General features: G+C 37.4%; 1 protein-coding gene and 1 long non-coding RNA gene across 2 annotated transcripts; both read right to left on the bottom strand.

Moving 5' to 3' along the window:
- Positions 1-7,971: 7,971 nt before the first annotated feature.
- LOC147576597 (uncharacterized) lies at positions 7,972-9,029 on the bottom strand. The gene is made up of 2 exons (XR_015240956.1): positions 8,265-9,029; positions 7,972-8,030 (listed from the first exon to the last, which is right to left on the bottom strand). It is a non-coding gene; the product is annotated as an uncharacterized LOC147576597 (long non-coding RNA).
- A 1,881-nt stretch (positions 9,030-10,910) lies between these two features.
- Positions 10,911-12,144, bottom strand: FANCF (FA complementation group F). The gene has a single exon (XM_025929118.2). The coding sequence runs from the start codon at positions 12,110-12,112 to the stop codon at positions 11,033-11,035; it is 1,080 nt and encodes a 359-aa protein (XP_025784903.2). The 5' UTR covers positions 12,113-12,144; the 3' UTR covers positions 10,911-11,032.
- Positions 12,145-18,741: the final 6,597 nt, after the last annotated feature.

Below are 18,741 nucleotides of genomic sequence, written 5' to 3'. Positions count from 1 at the left end.
TAATTATTGTACTCTCTCTTTTCTTTCTTCTAATTTTTTTTAAAAAAATTTAAACATCTTTTTTTAATTTGAGAGAGAGAGACTACAAGCAGAGGAGGGGGGCAGAGGGAAAGAGAGAGAAACTTAAGCAGTCTCCTCGCTGGGTACGGAACAGGACTCAATCTCACAACTGTGAGATCATGACCTTGAGATCATGACCTGAGCTGAAATCAAGAGCTGGATGCTCAACTGACTGAGCCACACACGCGCCCCGCCCCCCTTCTTCTAATCTTAACACTGTGTATCTTTATGTATTTTTTCATAATTAGGATATCAAAAAAGGTAGAGATTTGCTTGATAACTAATAAACATTGCTAGCCAATATGTTATCTTTTAAGACATGCCAATAGTCTGCAACAGAAGGGTCATAATCATTTCCACCTTTCTACCAATCTTTTCTGACTCAAAAGAAATTCTGAAAGTCACTGATTTCATACTTCCATCTCAAAGTTACAAACAAATCACTTTCTTTTTTGTTTTTTGTTTTTTATTGTTTTTAATGTTTATTCATTTTTGAGAGACAGAGGGCAAGTGAGGGAGGGGCAGGGAGACAGGGAGACACAGATTCCAAAGCAGGTTCCAGGCTCTGAGCTGTCAGCACACAGCCCGATGCCGGGCTCGAACCCACGAACTGTGAGATCATGACCTGAGTCAAAGTCGGACGCTCAACCGACTGAGCCACCCAGGTGCCCCCAGACAAATCATTTTCAATGAACAGATCTAATTATAAACAAAGTATGTTATTCTTCCTTTATAAAAAGAAAAACAACTTCTAGCAAAATAAGTAAAATAATAAATAAATAAATAAATAAATACATTTGTTTGTGAAGTATGTATAATTGTTTATAGTAACACACACACATTTTGTTTTATCAGTTAGACAATTGCCTCTTTTCTCTGGCTTCTTTCATCTTTGTGCCTTCTGTTGTTATCACATATATTAGTAGTTCAGGGAGAAAATGTATCTGATTGCTGCGCAACTGCTCTCAAAAAAGATATAAATCAGTTCCACAGGGTCTACAGATCCACATTTGAAATTTATCAAATCCATGGCCCACTGATGAGTATAAAGTTTACATGTCTGGTCAGCTTGGCAGTGGTTACCAAATCAATTAGATGGTGGCTATGTTGACCTACTTCCTTAATAGCCTTCATAAAGATCATTTTAAGAAAAATATTTGGCACTTTTATTGTCTATAAAAATTCTATATGCTTACTACAATAATTCAACAAAAGTACCAATAAAAATGTAGGAAAATCTTTCTTTATTCTATTTAGCAATAACAATCATTAAATTCAGCTGAACTGCCAGATACCTTTCTATGCATAGATCTATGTCTACATCCATGTTGATCGCTGGATCCATATCCACATCTGTCTAGGGATTCAGGTAAGTAGATAGTAAATACACAAGCAGATAAATAGATAGTATCTACTATGTAGTAGAGAAATATGTAGGTATAAGAAAGTAAATATGTTTATTAAGTGACTTTTATTGAATTTTAACTGACATACAATATAACATTACAAAAAATAACGTGACAAAAATTGGATTTAACACTAAAAATTGATGGACCCTATGCTAACAGTCCCTGATGTTAACATTGCAAATAATATCTTCTGCTGAGGCACTTAATTTTCAAGCTAGATTTTTCTTTCTCTTAGATAGAAAAAATAAATCTGTTTCATCAAAACACATTATTGAAGAATGAGAAAAACCATCAGTAGATAGTAACACTAAAATGACATGAATGTTGGAATTGTCTGACAAGGGTTTTAAAGCAACAATCATACAAATGATTCAATAAACAATTACAAGCACTTGAAATAAGTAGGAAAAAATAAAAACAAAGGAAAGGCCCCAATAAAGAAATAAAAAATATAAAGAAGAACCATGTGAATATCTTAGAACTACAAAATTCAATAGAAATAGAAATTCAAAGGAAGAGCTCAACAACAGAATGGCAGGGGGTGGAGGAGGGCAGAAAAAGAATTAGTGAACTCAAATATAGAATTCTAGGTATTACCCAACATGAACAAAAGAAAGAAAATAAATTGCAGGGGGGGAAATTATGAGCAGAGCTCAGTGACTTATTTAAGTAAAACAAAATAGTTAACATCATGTCATTGGACTCAAGGAAAGAGAGGAGAAAAAGAGTGGGACTGAAAAATATTCTAAGACCTAATGGCTGAAGTGTTTCCATATTTGGCAAAAGACATAAGCCTATAGATTCAAACATGGATGGACCTTGAGGGAATTATGCCAAGTGAAATAAATCAGACTGAGAAAAGCAAACATCATATGATTTCACTCACATGTGGAATCTAAAAAACAAAACAAATGAATGAATAAACAACAAGCAGAATCAGATCTATAAATACAGAGAACTGATAGTTGCCAGAGGGAAGGGTTTGGGGGATGGATGAAATGGGTGAAAGTGGGTAGGAGATATAGGCTTCCAGTTATGGAATGAGCAAGTGTTGAAAATAAAATGCACAGCATAAGGAGTATAGTTAATGATATTGTAATAGTGTTGTATGGTGACAGATGGTAGCTATACTTGTGTGAGAATAGCATAATGTATACAAAGTAGAATCATTATATTGTACACCTAGAACTGATGTAATATTGTGTGTCAACTATACTCCAATAATTTTTTTTAAAAGAAGCTGAGTAAATTCCAAATGGGGTAAAGCCAAAGAAATCCACAAAGATATACCATAATCAAACTTCCATAAACTATAGACAAAGAAAAAAATCTTAAAGCAGAAACAGAGAAATGACATTTTCCCACTAGAGGTAAAACTTCAAATGACAGATTTGTCATCATAAACCAGATACCAGAAGGAAATGGCACGTTTTCAAATGCTGAAAGAAAAGACATGTCAGCCCCAAATTCTATATCTGGCTTCAATTATCCTTCAGAAGTTAAGGGGGAAATCAAGACATTCTCAGATAAAGGAAAATGAAGAGAATGTATGGCCAATACACCTACCCTAAAAGAATGCCTAAAAGAAGTTCCTGAATATTCATGCACTTGATTGTTTCACTGAAGAAAGGTGTAGTTAGTATTCTTATCCAAATTATATAAAGGAAAAGTTGGAAGCTTAAAGCTATGAAAAACATTATTCAAAGTTGTCCAGAGATAGTGTTTTATGATAAAAATCAGTCATAAAGAAAAAGCTATTTAACATGTTTTATTTCCTCCTTTTTGGGTCCTTAGTTACACTTTAGTTCCTCCACCATAAAAAGTGATTGTTTTCTTTAATCTTTTAAAACTCTTTAATGGAATTATAAATGCCTTTTAATTGTAATATAAGGTGTAATATTCCATTCATATAACTAGACTATAAAAATGGGTATAATACGTTTAACAAATTACAGAAACTATGTTCTTCAAATATTCTGCCTTAGCTAACGTCTATAATGACAAACAGTGAAATTATTTTGAATCTACTGGGGCCAATTTACTGGTGCAGCGCACAAGGTCCAGTGCTTCCAGCTATAATTAGAAAATGGCGCCTGCTCTCGATTAGTTTCGGTTACTATAGTAATTCCATATGCAACCTATGCCTGCTGACTAGTGAACTAGATCGTGTATCTTTTGTAAATTGCTCTTGTTAGTCACTTGCAATTTATTTTATGTTTCCAACAACAATTTTAAACCAGCATTGTCAGGAACACATGTTTTTGCAATTATTGGAAAAACAGACCAGAGAATGTGCACCCTCAACCTCACCCCCACTATTGGCTATCAATATTCATGCAAACTACTGAATATTTTTGAAGATAATCAAATTATCGTGAACATATTTTTTTTAATACAAGACAGAAAACATACTTCCTTTTGGCCAGAATATTGCAAAACTATGAGATTGCATAGCATATGAGAATCTCTAAAAGAGACTGTAAAATACTTACAGTCTGCATTGTTTTCCCCATTCTGCATTCTGATAGTCTTTATCAGTAATAGATTTTTTGAAATTTTATCTTAACATCCACTGTGGATTCAAATTCAGGGAATATTTTTAAGGTACCTAATGTGTCTAAGGTTAGCAAAAACCTTTTACCCATTCTTGTCCATGGCTGCATCTATATTCAGTGGAAGCTAACAGTGTGCTATTTTCTTGTTCCATTCTGGCATATTGTCAATGCTCATAAATGTATGCATAGCCTCAAACAGAATATCTTACAAAATAAGTATTGATAATATGTCAGATGGTTGGTATAATAATGAATATTTCAACAGCTATCCCATAGAGTTTTGAACAATTATAGAAGGTAAAATATCCAATACTGATTTACACACGTATCTATATTTTATATATTGCTTTCCAGATGTACTTTTAAGAAATAAAAAATTTGGTTCATAACATAAAAATATATACTCTAAATAAATTGGTTTGTAATAAGTTTTAGTGTATTAAATCACAGACTGGTGTATAAGTAGGTGATCAAGTGCTATTTGAATAAATGAGTAAACATTTGCAACACAAATATGAAACTGAAAGGTTATAGTGAGGAGGCTTTACTCGTGGTGAGAAACAAATAAATTTGTCTTTAGAATAAATTTATTTTAAATATTTATGCGATATATATTTTAAATATTTATTTTAAATATTTCAGTACAAATTTCAAATATGTCCCTAACATTAAGATTATAATAGACCTTATTCAGAACTTGATAATGCTACCTGTAATATATGCATAAATGTGAAATGTACACTGATTATTCACATTTTATAACCCTATGCTTATACTTCTGAATTACTGCATAACAAATTTTCTAAGATTTAAGTCCTGATCATCCATGAGATAAAAAGATAAAACCACAATGAGACTTTAAAACACTGTAAGCTCTTTTGAACCCAAACCTTTACCCCAATATTAAGAGTAATGAAGCTTCAAAAGACAGTTGTATACACATTAATTATTGTAATTATTCAAGCTGCTTTCCCTTAGGGCCACCAGATTTCTAAGCTGAAAGGGCATTCTTAGCCCACCAGGACAATTAGTACCTGATAAATGATGCTACTGCCACACTTCTAAGATAGTGATTGATCATTTCCAATTAATTCCTGAGAGAAATCAATGCTTCCTTCCTAGAGCATTTATGTTAACTAATTTATGTTAATATAAATTTCTATATCCACAATTATCTAGGGAAGATGGGCCATTCTATTTATAACTGGCCCAGGAATTTATAACTTTAGAGCATTGTTTCAGAGCTCCAAAATGTGTAAAAGAGCTATAAAACCAAATGAAATTAAGCAATTTAATGACAGCAACTAAATCTTGACATTGATGAAGGTGGATCCATATCAAACACAACAAATAAGCTTTAGAAGGTTTTTCAGATTGTTGGCTTACAGTTTGAAATAGCTACCACATATTGAGGGCTCCACTCTCTTTGTTTGGATTTGTATTCCTTGGACCTACTAGGAAAATGACTTGTGTTTCTTAAAGATATGACCCAAAGGGTGACACTCTAATGAATAGGTGACACTCCTATTTTTTGTTGAGTCCATTCCCACACACTCATAAATAGTTATCAACTACTTATCATGCCAGTATGTCTAATGCTATGGAGAGGAAAAATAACTTGATATCAGAAAGCTATCTTTTGAATTTGGCATCAGGTATTGAGGGCAGAAGTTAAATTGGTGTGGGTTAAAGGGAAAATGAGGACTTCCACTCTGGCGAAGCTATAACTGTATGTCCCATAGGGCTCAACTGCTACAAACATTTCAATTCTCAACAAAACATACTTTTAATGCTTCATTGGAATTTTAGGAAATAAAGGAAATTTCCTAGCCTCCTCTCTCACACTTCACCACCCTACCCCTCCACCCCCTGCCAAACATATATGTCCAAAGGCAGGGAGATGTGAGTAGCATGCAAACGTGTGCCTTCATGTTTGGGGCTACAGAAGTTCCAGCTGACTTCAGCGATATGATTCAAACTAGCTCACTAGCACCATACTAACATTCCAATACATTGTAAGGGAGAAAGGGCATAAGGAAAAATAATTTCATGATCCTAGAGTGTGAATCCTAAGCTGTTCCTATCAATTCTGCTTATATGTAACTGGTCAAAACCTAGTGTGAGGACCATACCCAACTGCAAAAGAAAATTGGATATTTACTAACTGGGTGGCCATTTCTAGCTGAAATGTGGGGTGAGATAGTTTTATATATCAAAAAAGATATGTAGTACATCAAAACACAAGACTTTCAGTGAAAGCAGAATTCAGAAGTCACTTTAAATGTTATATAATAATACAAAAAGAGGGTGCCTGGGTGGCTTACTCAGATAAGCCTTCAACTTAGACTCCGGTCATGATCTCCCAGTTAGTGAGTTCAACCCCACATCAGGCTTTGTGAGTACAGCTCAGAGCCTGGAACCTGCTTTAGATTCTGTGTCTCCCCCTCTCTCTGTTCCTCCCCTGCTGGAGCTGTCTCTGTCTCTCTCTCAAAAATAAACAAACATTAAAAAAATAAATAAACATAAAAAGAAGAGTTACAAATAAGCTAAATGTCTTTGTTCAAGAAGGAAAGAATAGAATAAAGCAAAAAAAAAGAACTTTTGAAAAGGAAAAAAAATGTATGATAAAGTGTTAGTTTGCTGGTAAAAATTATGTAACATTTAACATCTGAAGAGACTAACTGAAAAGAAAGAAAAGACAGGCTATGTAAGAAAAAAAAAAGAGACACAACTACAGATAACTAATGATGAAAAAGCTGAGAAGATACTACTGATTAAAAAAGTAAGAAACTACTTTGTTCCAATAAATTTGAAAAGTTAGATGAAATAAATGTTTAGATAAGTGTAACCTACCAAAACTGACTTAAGAAGAAATAGAAAGTGTGAATAGCTCTTGTAACCACTAACAAAATTTGAATTTTAGTTAAGCAATTCAATTAAAAACCATCAAGCTCATATTGTATTAGAGAATAATTCTCTGAGCTATCAAGGAATCGATCATTCCAATTTTATAAAATTCTTCCATATGGTAAGAAAAACAGAAATAGTCCATAATTCAAACTGTATGGACAATATAATCTTAATTTCATACAAAAATAAGAATAAAAAATTATAGGCTAATTTCACTCAAGAATTGAGAATCAAAAATCTAAGCAAAATATACATGAAATTGAACAGAATATTAAAAAGTTTATACATTTGACCAAGTTAGGTTTCCCAGAAATGCAATGACAAATTATCATTAGAAAAGTTAACATAATAAAGGTGGAAAAATACCTCAACATTTTCATCTCATTAAATGTAGGAAAAGCATTCAACTAAAATTTATTTAGGGCTTAGTCTATAATCAGTGCAGGTTTTCCTAATTTTAGAGACTAAATATGAAAACATTTGATAACTTTATAAAATTTAGGAATGGTATGTACATTTATTATAGCTATGGAAATAATAGACTTATGACCAAAAGATGGGAAGGAATACACAGACATGTAAATAGTGCCAAGGTGACAGACTATCCCTTTAATATTGTCATTATATTATTTATACAACAGAAATATGTTTAAAATATTAAACTATTTTATTTTTAAATTTATTTTATTTTTATATTTATTTTAATGGTCAAATCTAAATAAGTTTCATTCTTAGTTCTCATTATACTTGTCTGTATGGTTGCTTTTCATACTAATACTAAAGGATTAAGTGTAGATCATAATTTACAAACATGTACTTATATTTATCAGCTTAAAGAAGAGAAAATAACTGAATCTGCCTATTTATAACTTGTGACATCATTTTCATAGGCATTATCATTTTATCTTTTAATTATGCTAATTAGTAGACAAAGTGGCGTTTTTCCATTTTAAGATGAATAAACTCTCAGAGAGTAAAATAACTTGGTAAAAGTTATAGCAGGTGACAACCCAAACGTAAAGAATTTTGAAAAAATGTAATGCTTCCCCTGTGCCAGACCCTGTGTCAATTTGAAGTATACAATGATGATACAGACCTTTTAATTTTTTTTTTTTCAACGTTTTTTATTTATTTTTGGGACAGAGAGAGACAGAGCATGAACGGGGGAGGGGCAGAGAGAGAGGGAGACACAGAATCGGAAACAGGCTCCAGGCTCCGAGCCATCAGCCCAGAGCCTGACGCGGGGCTCGAACTCACGGACCGCGAGATCGTGACCTGGCTGAAATCGGACGCTTAACCGACTGCGCCACCCAGGCGCCCCGATACAGACCTTTTAATTGAACATCGGTTTTCAAGTTACCAGTCACTTAAGATTACCTAAAAGATATGTGGAGCAATTCAAGTTAGAAAAGATCCAGATCTATGTTGACTTTACCACCTAAGAGCCATGCGGTGTTGGACAAATCGCTACCCTGAGCCTCAATTCCTGAGTCTCAATAAAATTGGAAGCTCATAGGACATTGCCTTGTTTTACAGAGGTTCTGCTAGATGATTTAATTGTAGAACTTTGTGAACTATAAGACACCATACATAGGACACCATACATATGCCTTATTTATTCTCCAAAAGCCAAACCTTATACGTTTTCCATTAAAATGTTACAAGTAGACAGCATATAGACAATAGTATTTAAATTTGAAATATTTGAATATACTTAATAAATGTACAACTAGCCCAATAGAAGTTCTAAGAGAACATTGAGATAGATGTCGTTAAATAATACTAACAGCAACACAACAGACATGAAGTTGTTTTATTTGCTGACTCATGAGAAGCTTGAAGCTATTTACTCCATTTCCCATTCTTTCCTCTCACTTTTTCTTATAGATTCCTAGAGGAATAAGATTGCTATATTCAATAGCATATTTTCAAGTATTTAATGTTGCTTAAAATAAGATAAAAAATACAGATTAAGGTTCTAATCTTAGCTTCATTTATTGAAACATTTGGAGTACCTACCACATGCCAGGCACTGTGCTAGGCTCTGGGGGAAATAGAAAAAAACAAGATAGGGCTTCTGCTCCCATGTCGCTTATTTTGTGTGCCCTTGAGTATTTTACCTGATCTCTTTCAGCCTATACCCTGATTTAAAGAATACAGTCTTGGTGTGAAAATTAAACAAGATTATCTGTGTAATGAACATAGCAGAGAGCCTAAAATAAGGTATGGGAAGTATAAAAATGGATTTTAAAATTTTCTTTACTTAGGTCTATGTCCATTTTTATCATTTTAAATAAGAGTTTTTAATGTAGCTGTAGAACTAGGGAAATAGGTTTACAAACTGTCATTCTCTAAAACTAAAGCTTAGAATTATGGAACTTAGGGTTATGGGTCACAATTAGGACCTACCCCCATAAAACTTCTCAGGGTTGTTTCCTGAAACAAGACTTTCGTGTAACTGATAAAAGGAATTGCCTTTCTATGGCAAGCAATCTAAAAGATGTGCTATATGGATGAGAGCTAGAAAAAGGAATCGGACCACAGGAAATAAAAACTGGATACTGTTAACCCAGATAATTAAAAAAAAAAGTGTACATGGTAGGGGAACAGTAGTTTACTCCAGATTCTACTATAGAATTAAAAATTCTACAAGATTACACAACTCCTCATTCTAATTCCATTTCTGAAATTAGAAATTAACTTTCTGAAGCTTCATATGTTTTCCAAGAAAATGTTGCTACCAACTAACTTGGATAGGGACAAAAATTTCTTGATGAATGCAAAGTTATATCCCCCTAACAAAAATTAACAAATTGCTCTTAAACTGAGTGATTGGGAATCACTCTGCCAGCTGTGGAGCATCTGGGTAAACTCACGAAATTAGGTTCCTACAAACACTAGACAAATATTCTAAACTGTCCCCAAAGGGCCGCCACCAAGGGAAAAATGAGGAAGTTTAACTATTTTAAGCACTTCATTTAACATGAGGCAACTGTAACACCAAAGTTGTGATTTATTAATCTAGTTGGTGACAGAAGCTGCTCTAAAATCTGGGTCTTCTAATTCATGTTTTGTTTGATTCTTTTACCATCAAATGCTATATTAAACCCATGGGCATATATTCGTATTTACTATACTTTAAGCAAAGTTTTTCCTCATCCTGAAGTCAGCGCTTTAAAGTACTGTTTGGTCTTTGAATTTCAGGGAGTAGTGATTTGCAGAAATGAGAAACAAACTTGCTGAACACAATTTCAGTACAGGTTGAGGCTGATTAATTGGTTAGAATATTAAGTTAAAAAGGCCAAAGTCCAGGGTTTAAACTCCAAATAGCCCAGTTAGCTTTTAAAATGAATATATATATATATATATATATATATATATATATATATACACACACACACACACACATACATATACATATACACACACACATACCAACACATGTTGTTGGTTAAAGATTAAAGAAAGCTTTTCACTACTTGGGGGGCAGGGGAACCTAAAAAAGTAAGTTATACTGATAGAAAAAAAAAGTGTTTTGTCACTTTGAAAACTACATTATCTTTTCAGCATTCGTAGAAATGAGCCTTTAATAAATTTTTTTTTTTAATGCTTATTTATTTTTGAGAGAGAGAGCGCGAGAGCACAGAGGGAGACACAGAAGTGGAAGTGGGCTCCAGGCTCTGAGCTGTTAGCACAGAGCACGAGGAGGGGCTCGAACTCAGACAGCAAGGTCATGACCTGAGCTCAAGTCGGAGGCTTAACAGACTGAGCCACCCAGGCGTCCCAGAAGTGAGCCTTCTAGTATGCAAACTATTGTTAACCTCATGGCTTTAAGGTACTTGCAATGTCACTCCTCTATCCACAAAGTCCATGACAACACGAGGCAGTTACTTTGCACAACTGTAATTGTAAATTATAATTCCGTCTATTACAAATTAGCACCTAAAATACTATTTTGGACACATTAAAGTACAGATCTGGTGCAAGCACTGGAATTTTAATTTGGTAAACCATACATTCAAGTAATAACAAAACATGGCCCAAAGTGAACTGGGGCCCGGTCTGAGGCCTAAAACTTCTTTTTTCCTAAGTGCAATATCATGACCCACACCCAAGAGCTAACAACAGGTCTGTCCAGATGCTGAGACCACGGACTTGAAAATCTCCATCCTTCGCCTTACAGGACTCCAGGGCAGCTAGAACGTCATCTTTCAGAGGTGGGGGGGCCTGACAGAGGCTTTGAAATTTGCCATACAACTCCTCCCAGGGCACATGTTGGGACTCAGTTCCAATCCAAATGCCTTTCTGAAGGTCGTAGTGCAGATGTCGGGCCCAGTCTGCGAGCAGACCCAGATAGACCCGGGAGAGCTCTGGGTGGCGGCCTGCCACCGAAGTTAAAAGCCCGGCTGGGAGGTTACGGCAAAAGGCGGCCATGGCATCCGACTTCGTCAAAAGCCAACGGACCAGCTCCTGATCCCCGTCTGCGAGTGTTTTGGGGGTTCTCGGTTCCAGCTCCTCTTCTTGGGGCCGGGGAGACGACGGGGGGAGCAACAGCGCGGCCGCTATCACCTTCAGAAAGTTGTTCTGAGGCAAGCGCTCCCACAGGATGCTGAGAAACCGGCTAGGGCCCTCGGCTTCAGCCTTCGGCACCTCTCGCAGACGCGCCAGCAGCAGCTCCGCCTGGGTCTTCAGCACTGAGTCCTCCTCAAGCACCGAGTTCTCTCCGTAGCCTCTGAGGCGCAGCAAGTGGACAGCGGATCGGCGGCGGGCGAGGCGGGCCAGGCTGCCTTGGAGCGTCTCCGGGTCGGCGTCCGGGACGCCAGGGCCCGGAAAGAGCTCCTGCAGCAGGTAGTGATAGGCGGCATCCCCCAGGGCCCGGTTCTCTAGCAGGCGCAGAGACAGCAGGAGGTCACAGCGCTCCAAGGCCTGGAAGTTCGTCAACCCGGGGACTGGAGAGGACCCAGAGCCGCCCTCCAGTCTCCACTGGTTTTGCAACCGCCGTTCCAGAGCCATGCGAATGCGGGCATGGCGTCCAAAGCGCCTATGGACGTGGCGCAGGTAGCGAGCCCACTGCAAGGCCCTGCGCACTGTCGCGGGGTCCCAGGTCCTGACGTGGGTCGTGCGGGAGACCGCCAGCACCTCGGAGAAGCGCTCAAAGTGCTGCAGGAGCGATTCCATGGGGGCGTGCTTACTTCCGCGTTCACCTTGGAGACGCCGACTCTCTGCGTGCCGATTGGAGCGTCTGTGTAAGTATACGCCTCTCTACAATGCTATTGGATAAAGTCCCTGTCGATATGACAAGGACGTTCATCCGGGTACTTTGACCCTGGGAAATTTAAACTGGAGAAAAGGCCCCGCGGTTTTACTTTTGCCACTAAAGTTAAGGAGGGAGGGGGGGCAAATGTGGGGTGTTCAAAACAGAGTTCTCTGCGTCACGTGCGAGATACTGTTAGCCGCGAGAGTCTCCATGCTTCTTTCACTTTGGAAATAAGCCCAGGTAGAAATTTCTTGAGCTTGGCCTGAGATGGTCTGTGCTGACGTTTATTGGGTAATGCCAATTGGGTAATGCTGTTAAATATTACATGAAATCTTTAGTTCAATTCAGCTTAGTAAAAAATGTACTGACCACCAATTAATTAATGCCAGGCACATTCTTAAATTCTGGGCCTTCACATTGTTATTTTGCTATTAGAGCTGAAGCCCAGATTAACTGAAGCAAACAAAAAACTTCAATACTAGTACTTTTAAATTTTTTAAAGGAATTTAAATTTTTATTAGAAAATTGCACTTTTTTTTGTTTTCGTTATTCCCATGGCAAAATAGCTTAGTTGACTTTCATTTCACACAAATAACTGAGCAAAATGACAGTTAAGACACTATGACAGAAATATATTTGACTAAGATTGTGGGAAGAGAGGGGAGAGGAAGAAGGATTCAATTCTGGAATGTCATCTAGATTATTCACTCATTTATGCATTCAAAAAATACTTGCCAACTTCTAGAGGTTGCATTGTCTAAATATGACAGTTTCTAACTTACTGATGTTGGTGACATAATTCATTTAAGCTGAATTTCTTTACAGTCCTAAAGACACTAGCCAACACTTTTAATTTAAGTAGGCAGAACTGATGTTTCCTTTTCTTTTGTTTTAACAAAAAGGGGAAGAGAAACAAATTTAAGAGGGGGAAGAGTCACGTTTTATTAAGATGAGCATTCCCACACTTTTTTTTTTAATGAATAAATAAAGCAGTGGTGCTTATGCTGTTAATTCAGTTTTATTTTTTTGATATTTTTTAGCCCACATTCTTTTGGTCTTGAAGTATTATTTGATTTTATGCTAAGGATACCGTATCCTGAAATTCTTTGTATTGGCTACTAGAAACTTTGAGCCCAGTGTGCAGGCTGCCTTTAGAAAATGTACAGACTTCACTAATTCACTCATTTATTCATGCTTTTATGAAGAGTACTTATTACATCACATCCTGTAAGATACTAAGGATTTAGTGCTAAAGAAAATAAATGTGACCCTTGTCCTGGTGGAGGAGTTCATCTCCTCACTTTTGAGAGTGACATTAAACAAATAGCCTCAAATGTGGTAAGGAAGATATAATGGAGATAGGTCAGCAAGACTTAGGTGATAAGGAGGCCTCTTTAAGAAACTGACTTTTCCGGGGCGCCTGGATGGCTCAGTCGGTTAGGTTAGGTTAAGTGTCCACTTTAGCTCAGGTCATGATCTCACAGTTGGTGAGTTGGAGCCCTGCATTGGGCTCTGTGCTGACAGCTTGGAGCTGGAGCCTGGAGCCTGCTTCCAATTCTGTGTCTCCCCCTCTCTCTGCCCCTCCCCTGCTCGTGCTCTCTCTCTCAAGGATAAATAAACATTAAAATTTTTTTTTTAAAGAAACTGGCTTTTCCCTGGGAAGTTCAAAGATGAGTGTTGAGAAAAGTTTTCATGACCAAGGGAACAGTTAAGTTGCAGATACCTGAGATGAGAAAGTCAATCCATTCAAGAAGGTGAGACACCTTCTATTCAGGATGGGGTGAGACCTTATGGCAAGAATGGTTCATAACTTTTCCAGCTTCATATCTTTCCACTTACCTCTATAAAATGCTACTTTAGGGGCATCTTGTTGGCTCAGTTGGTTAAGTTTCCAACACTTGATTTTGGCTCAGGTCATGATCTCATAAGTTCATGAATGCGAACCCCGTGTCTGCTCTGCACTGACAGCGTGAAGCCTGCTTGGGATTCTCTCTCTTCTTCTCTCTCTGCCCTTCCCTGCCTGTGCATGTGCGCTCTCTCTGTCTCTCTCTCTCCCTCAAAATAAATAAATAAATAAACATTTTTTAAAAAGCTATTTTATTTTAAATCCTTACTTGAGCATTATAATGCATAAATGTATGCATATTTCACATTAGCCCATTTTCCTTTTTTTTTTTTTTTATATATGTTTACTTATTTTTGAGAGAGAGAAAGACAGAGTGTGAACAGAGGAGGGGCAGAGACAGAGGGAGACACAGAATCCAAAGCAGGCTCCAGGCTCTGAGCTGTCAGCACAGAGCCCAATGGCTGGGAGAGGGGGGCAGGGTGCAGTGCAGTGCTGGAACTCATTCAGGTGCCCCAGCCTATTTTCCTTAAACAATGTCTGTGAAGTTTTCCCCCTTAGAAGAAAAAAAAGAAAAGCCTAGGGTCTAGAGCTTCTCCTCAGTGTTCCATTTAATTCAATAACATTCAATGAGCATTTATTAAGCTTCTACTCTATGTAAAGTGTTAGAGATTGAAAGATAATTATGACAGGGCTTTCACTTCAAGAAATCTACAATCTTGGGGCACCTGGGTGGCTCACTCAGTTAAGCATCTGACTCTTGATTTTGGCTCAGGTCATGATCTCACAGTTTGTGAGTTTGAGCCCCGCATTGGAGCCTTCTGAGGCTTCTCTCTCTCTCTGTCCCTTGACCCTCACCTCTCTCTCAAAAATAAATAAATAAGCTTTAAAAAAAGGTGTCTAACAATCTTGAAGCAGGGGTGGGGAGGGGCACAAAAATACTTAACTGTAATGCAAATCGGTTGTTGTATGTTTTAAAAACTGTAAGAATGATTCTATGAGAGACCAGTTGTAATCTGGAGAGTTCTACAGGAGCTTTATAAAGGACCAGTACTTTATTTAGGCCTTAAACTGAGCAATCAGGGAATAAAGGAAGATTGAAATGAGAGGAATAACACAATAAAACATATAATGACGTGACCATGTACCATGTGGACTACACGTACCAGGAGCAATCTCCCATTTCTTGGTTATGATCCCTAAATTCCTGGGAGACAGTAAATTAAGACAGTGAATGGAAGGCTGACAGCTCAGAGCCTGGAGCCTGTGTCTCCCTTGCTCTCTGCCCCTCCCCCGCTCATGTCTGTCTCTCAAAAATAAATAAACATTAAAAAATTAAAAAAAAAAGAGTGAACGGAAGGCCAAATTTCAGGAGATTTTTGTTAAAATATGATAATTATTCAAACCATGGCTGTTAAGCAAAGGTTAAGGCTTTTCCAAAAAAAAAAAGGTTTTTACAAAATACATACCTCATAGGGTCCTGATGAAGAGCAAATGAGATAAATGCCATACTTGATATTGTGACTGTCTTTCAATAACCATGCTGTCATCACTCCCACCCACTTCGAAAGATAACAATGCAATTGGAGATACTCAGCTCAGCCAAAGGGGTAGTACCTGGGAATTTTGAGCGAACCATTTTAATCCACCCCGCTCTTAATTCAGTAATTAATTTAGGAACCCAGTCTTTTATTTATTTTTTTAAGTTTTTTTGTTTTTGTTTTTGAAAGAGACAGAAACAGCACGAGTGGGGGAGGGGCAGAGAGAGAGGGAGACAGAATCCGAAGCAGGCGCTGAACTGTCAGCGTGGAGCCCCAAGCGGGTACATAAGAGGAGTATCAGTCATGCTTAAGAGCTAGTTTCTGTCTTCCTCTTGATATTGTTATACGTTTATATGAAGTCCGCAGCTGCCGGAGCCATCTCCTTCCCCAGAGCCAAGAGAATCTCAGAATCACAAAGAATCCATTGAATTAAGACAACCCTCAAACTAACCCTGTTTAGGATTATAGCCCGATATATTCCCAGTTGTGGTGGGTGTGTGTCTTATTTGTTTGGCTGATGGTGGGTTTTCTTGTGTGTGTGTGCCAGTTTTCTTGTGCCAGTTTCAGTTTCATTTTTGTCACTTTCAGCTAAATGCACCCAACTAGTACAAGCCCTTTAGAACACTGTACAGCACTTGTAAACAATAAACATTGGCTGTTGTTGTTGTTGTTATTATATAAGCCTCCAAAGCATACATTTTCTCACATCTGCTCTAAATTCCACTCCTCCCAAATATAAAAGAGCAGCCACCAACATTGTTATGGGTGATGGTGAAGAAAATTTTATTGAAGAAAGATGCAGCTTGCTGCTGAAGTATTTACTCATGGTCCTGCGAGTTTTCTAATACACTCTTGTTCAACGGACTATAAAGACTAGACAAATCAAATTGATTTTATTCTCTAGGTTAGGTCTAAATTTCTGGTTATTTTAAGATATACCATCAGCCGGAAATTATAGGACACTATCCATCTGAGAGACCACCGGAAACAAAACATGCTGGTATCCCTTTATTCTACTCTGAACAATGTCATAGTCACATATTACTACATTAATTTCAGCTACCTGGTTGTTGAAATAATATCTTTCTATGTGAACAAGCAGACCTGGACTCCCCATCTTCAGGCAAGGTGAACACAGAGGGTTTTCCTTTCATCCAGGAATGCCTTCGTGAAAGGAAAGTGTTTTGACTTTTTTATAGTCCCTCTGAGAGCAAATATTATGGGCAATGATAACACCGGATCCTGACTCCATTACCTCATTCAAAACAGGGGTAAGAATAGGTCTGTCTGTATTCTTCAGTAACAACAATGAATAACAAGCTGGTACACCTTTTAAAGAATTTTATTATTGAAATATAGTTGACATATAAGTTATATTAGTTTCAGATGTGCAGCATAGAGATCTGACAATTCCGTACATTAAGCAGCGCTCACCACAATAAGTATAGTTACCATCTGTCTGTCAAGTTGGCACAACTTTTGAAGACAGATTTCTCATAAAAACTTTGCAGACACTTTCGGATTTTTTTTGTTTTTTGCAACAATGCAATCTATCTTTCTGAGAAACTCGTCATGGGAAAGGGGCCCAGGAAGTTAGTGGAAGAGTTCCAGATGTCCAAGAAGGACAGGGCATAGAGGAAGAAGGGATTAAAAGGTGAGACTCTCCATGTAGGCACAGGTGTAGATGTCCACCCCAAATCTCTGTTTTTTACAAATTTGAGACACTCCTTTCCATTTGCAACTATATGTGGCTTTAAGTGGTCTTTTAGTAGCAGAAAGGCTGCTCTAACAATGCACATATAGTCTGAAAATCAGAGCTTTCACGAAAACTTTTAAATTCTTGGTATTAGAAATTTTTGGATTCAAAATTCATTTGCAACATTATTGATAAGGTTTAACATTATGTTGCCTTTGTAAGGAAAGAAGAGCTTTTCTTTTAAATATAATCTCATTTCTTGGGGCACCTGGGTGGCTCAGTCGGTTAGACGTCCGACTTCAGCTCAGGTCATGATCTCGCGCTCTGTGAGTTCGAGCCCTGCCCCGCGTTGGGCCCTGTGCTGACAGCTCGGAGCCGGGAGCCTGCTTTGGATTCTGTGTCTCCCTCTCTCTATGCTCCTCCCCTGCTCATGCTCTGTCTCTCTCATTCTCAAAAATGAATAAATGTTAAAAAAATTTAAATATAATCTCATTTCCTGTAAATTTTAATTGGCACAAAAATGGTTGTATCTGTTTTATTAACAATATTTCTAGTCAATGGTGACTCTCAATGATGATCAAGAATTGTGATGGACCATACCAAACATAAAACTAGTATCTATAAAAAATCATGGACTCAAGAATTTCCCTCTAAAAAATCTCAGAGTTTCAAATGTCATTAAGAAGTTTATTATAAATTTAATACGTAGATTCATCTCTATTCATACTAGCATAACAGGAAAGTGCAAAAAAAAAAGTTTTTTTCACCATGGTTCCCAACTCTTTGTTGACTGCCAGGTACCACCATGTGAGAAGGGTGGAAAATACTGCTCTAACATAGGCATTAGCACAGCTAAGGAAAGGGGAAAAAATAAAGGGCATTGCAATTCAAATTAGCCTGCCTGAGGTTTTTATAAATATGATGAGGCAGAAAGTTAGGTGGTTAATTATTCTCTTTTTGTACCTCCCATTTTATTTCATCCATTTTCTCCCTTCTCTCCCCTGCTCTGCACAGAGGACTGGCCTCATCCTTGATTGTGTCCATCTCTTCTCTTACCCTCTTGCATGCTGCTGAATTAACCAGCCAGAGGCATTAGCAAGCAATCAGAAGGAGGAGAGAGTCGTAGGGTTTTTCTTTCTCTGCTCTCAGCTAAGACCTCAGGATTCTTGTTCCTTCCTCTAAAAGTTCTATCAGGCCCCCTTGAGCTTTTGATAGCAACTATTACTCCCTGCAGTCCTGGGGACTTCCTGCTGTTGCTAACCCTGGATACCTTAACACACCTATTGATTTCCTTAACCCTGGCCATACCTCTGTAAATATTGCTCTGCTAAATTATTTTCAAAATCCCTGCTGACTGAGCCTATTTCCTGCCAAGACCTTGACACAGTTATTTGAATTCTCAGCCACTCCTATAATTAACACGAGTCTGTGAGTCATAATATTATCAATCAGTATATGTTTAGGGAATGC

The sequence above is a fragment of the Puma concolor genome, chromosome D1 (genome assembly GCF_028749965.1).
Source record: "Puma concolor isolate L17-30 chromosome D1, mPumCon1.1.hap2, whole genome shotgun sequence".
Taxonomy (NCBI): domain Eukaryota; kingdom Metazoa; phylum Chordata; class Mammalia; order Carnivora; family Felidae; genus Puma; species Puma concolor.
Note: the sequence above shows the minus strand (reverse complement) of the source record. Positions and strands in the feature narration are given on the sequence as shown.

Excerpts from the sequence above, each read along its gene's own strand:
- FANCF (XM_025929118.2), bottom strand. The coding sequence starts at position 12,112 with ATGGAATCGCTCCTGCAGCACTTTGAGCGCTTCTCCGAGGTGCTGGCG.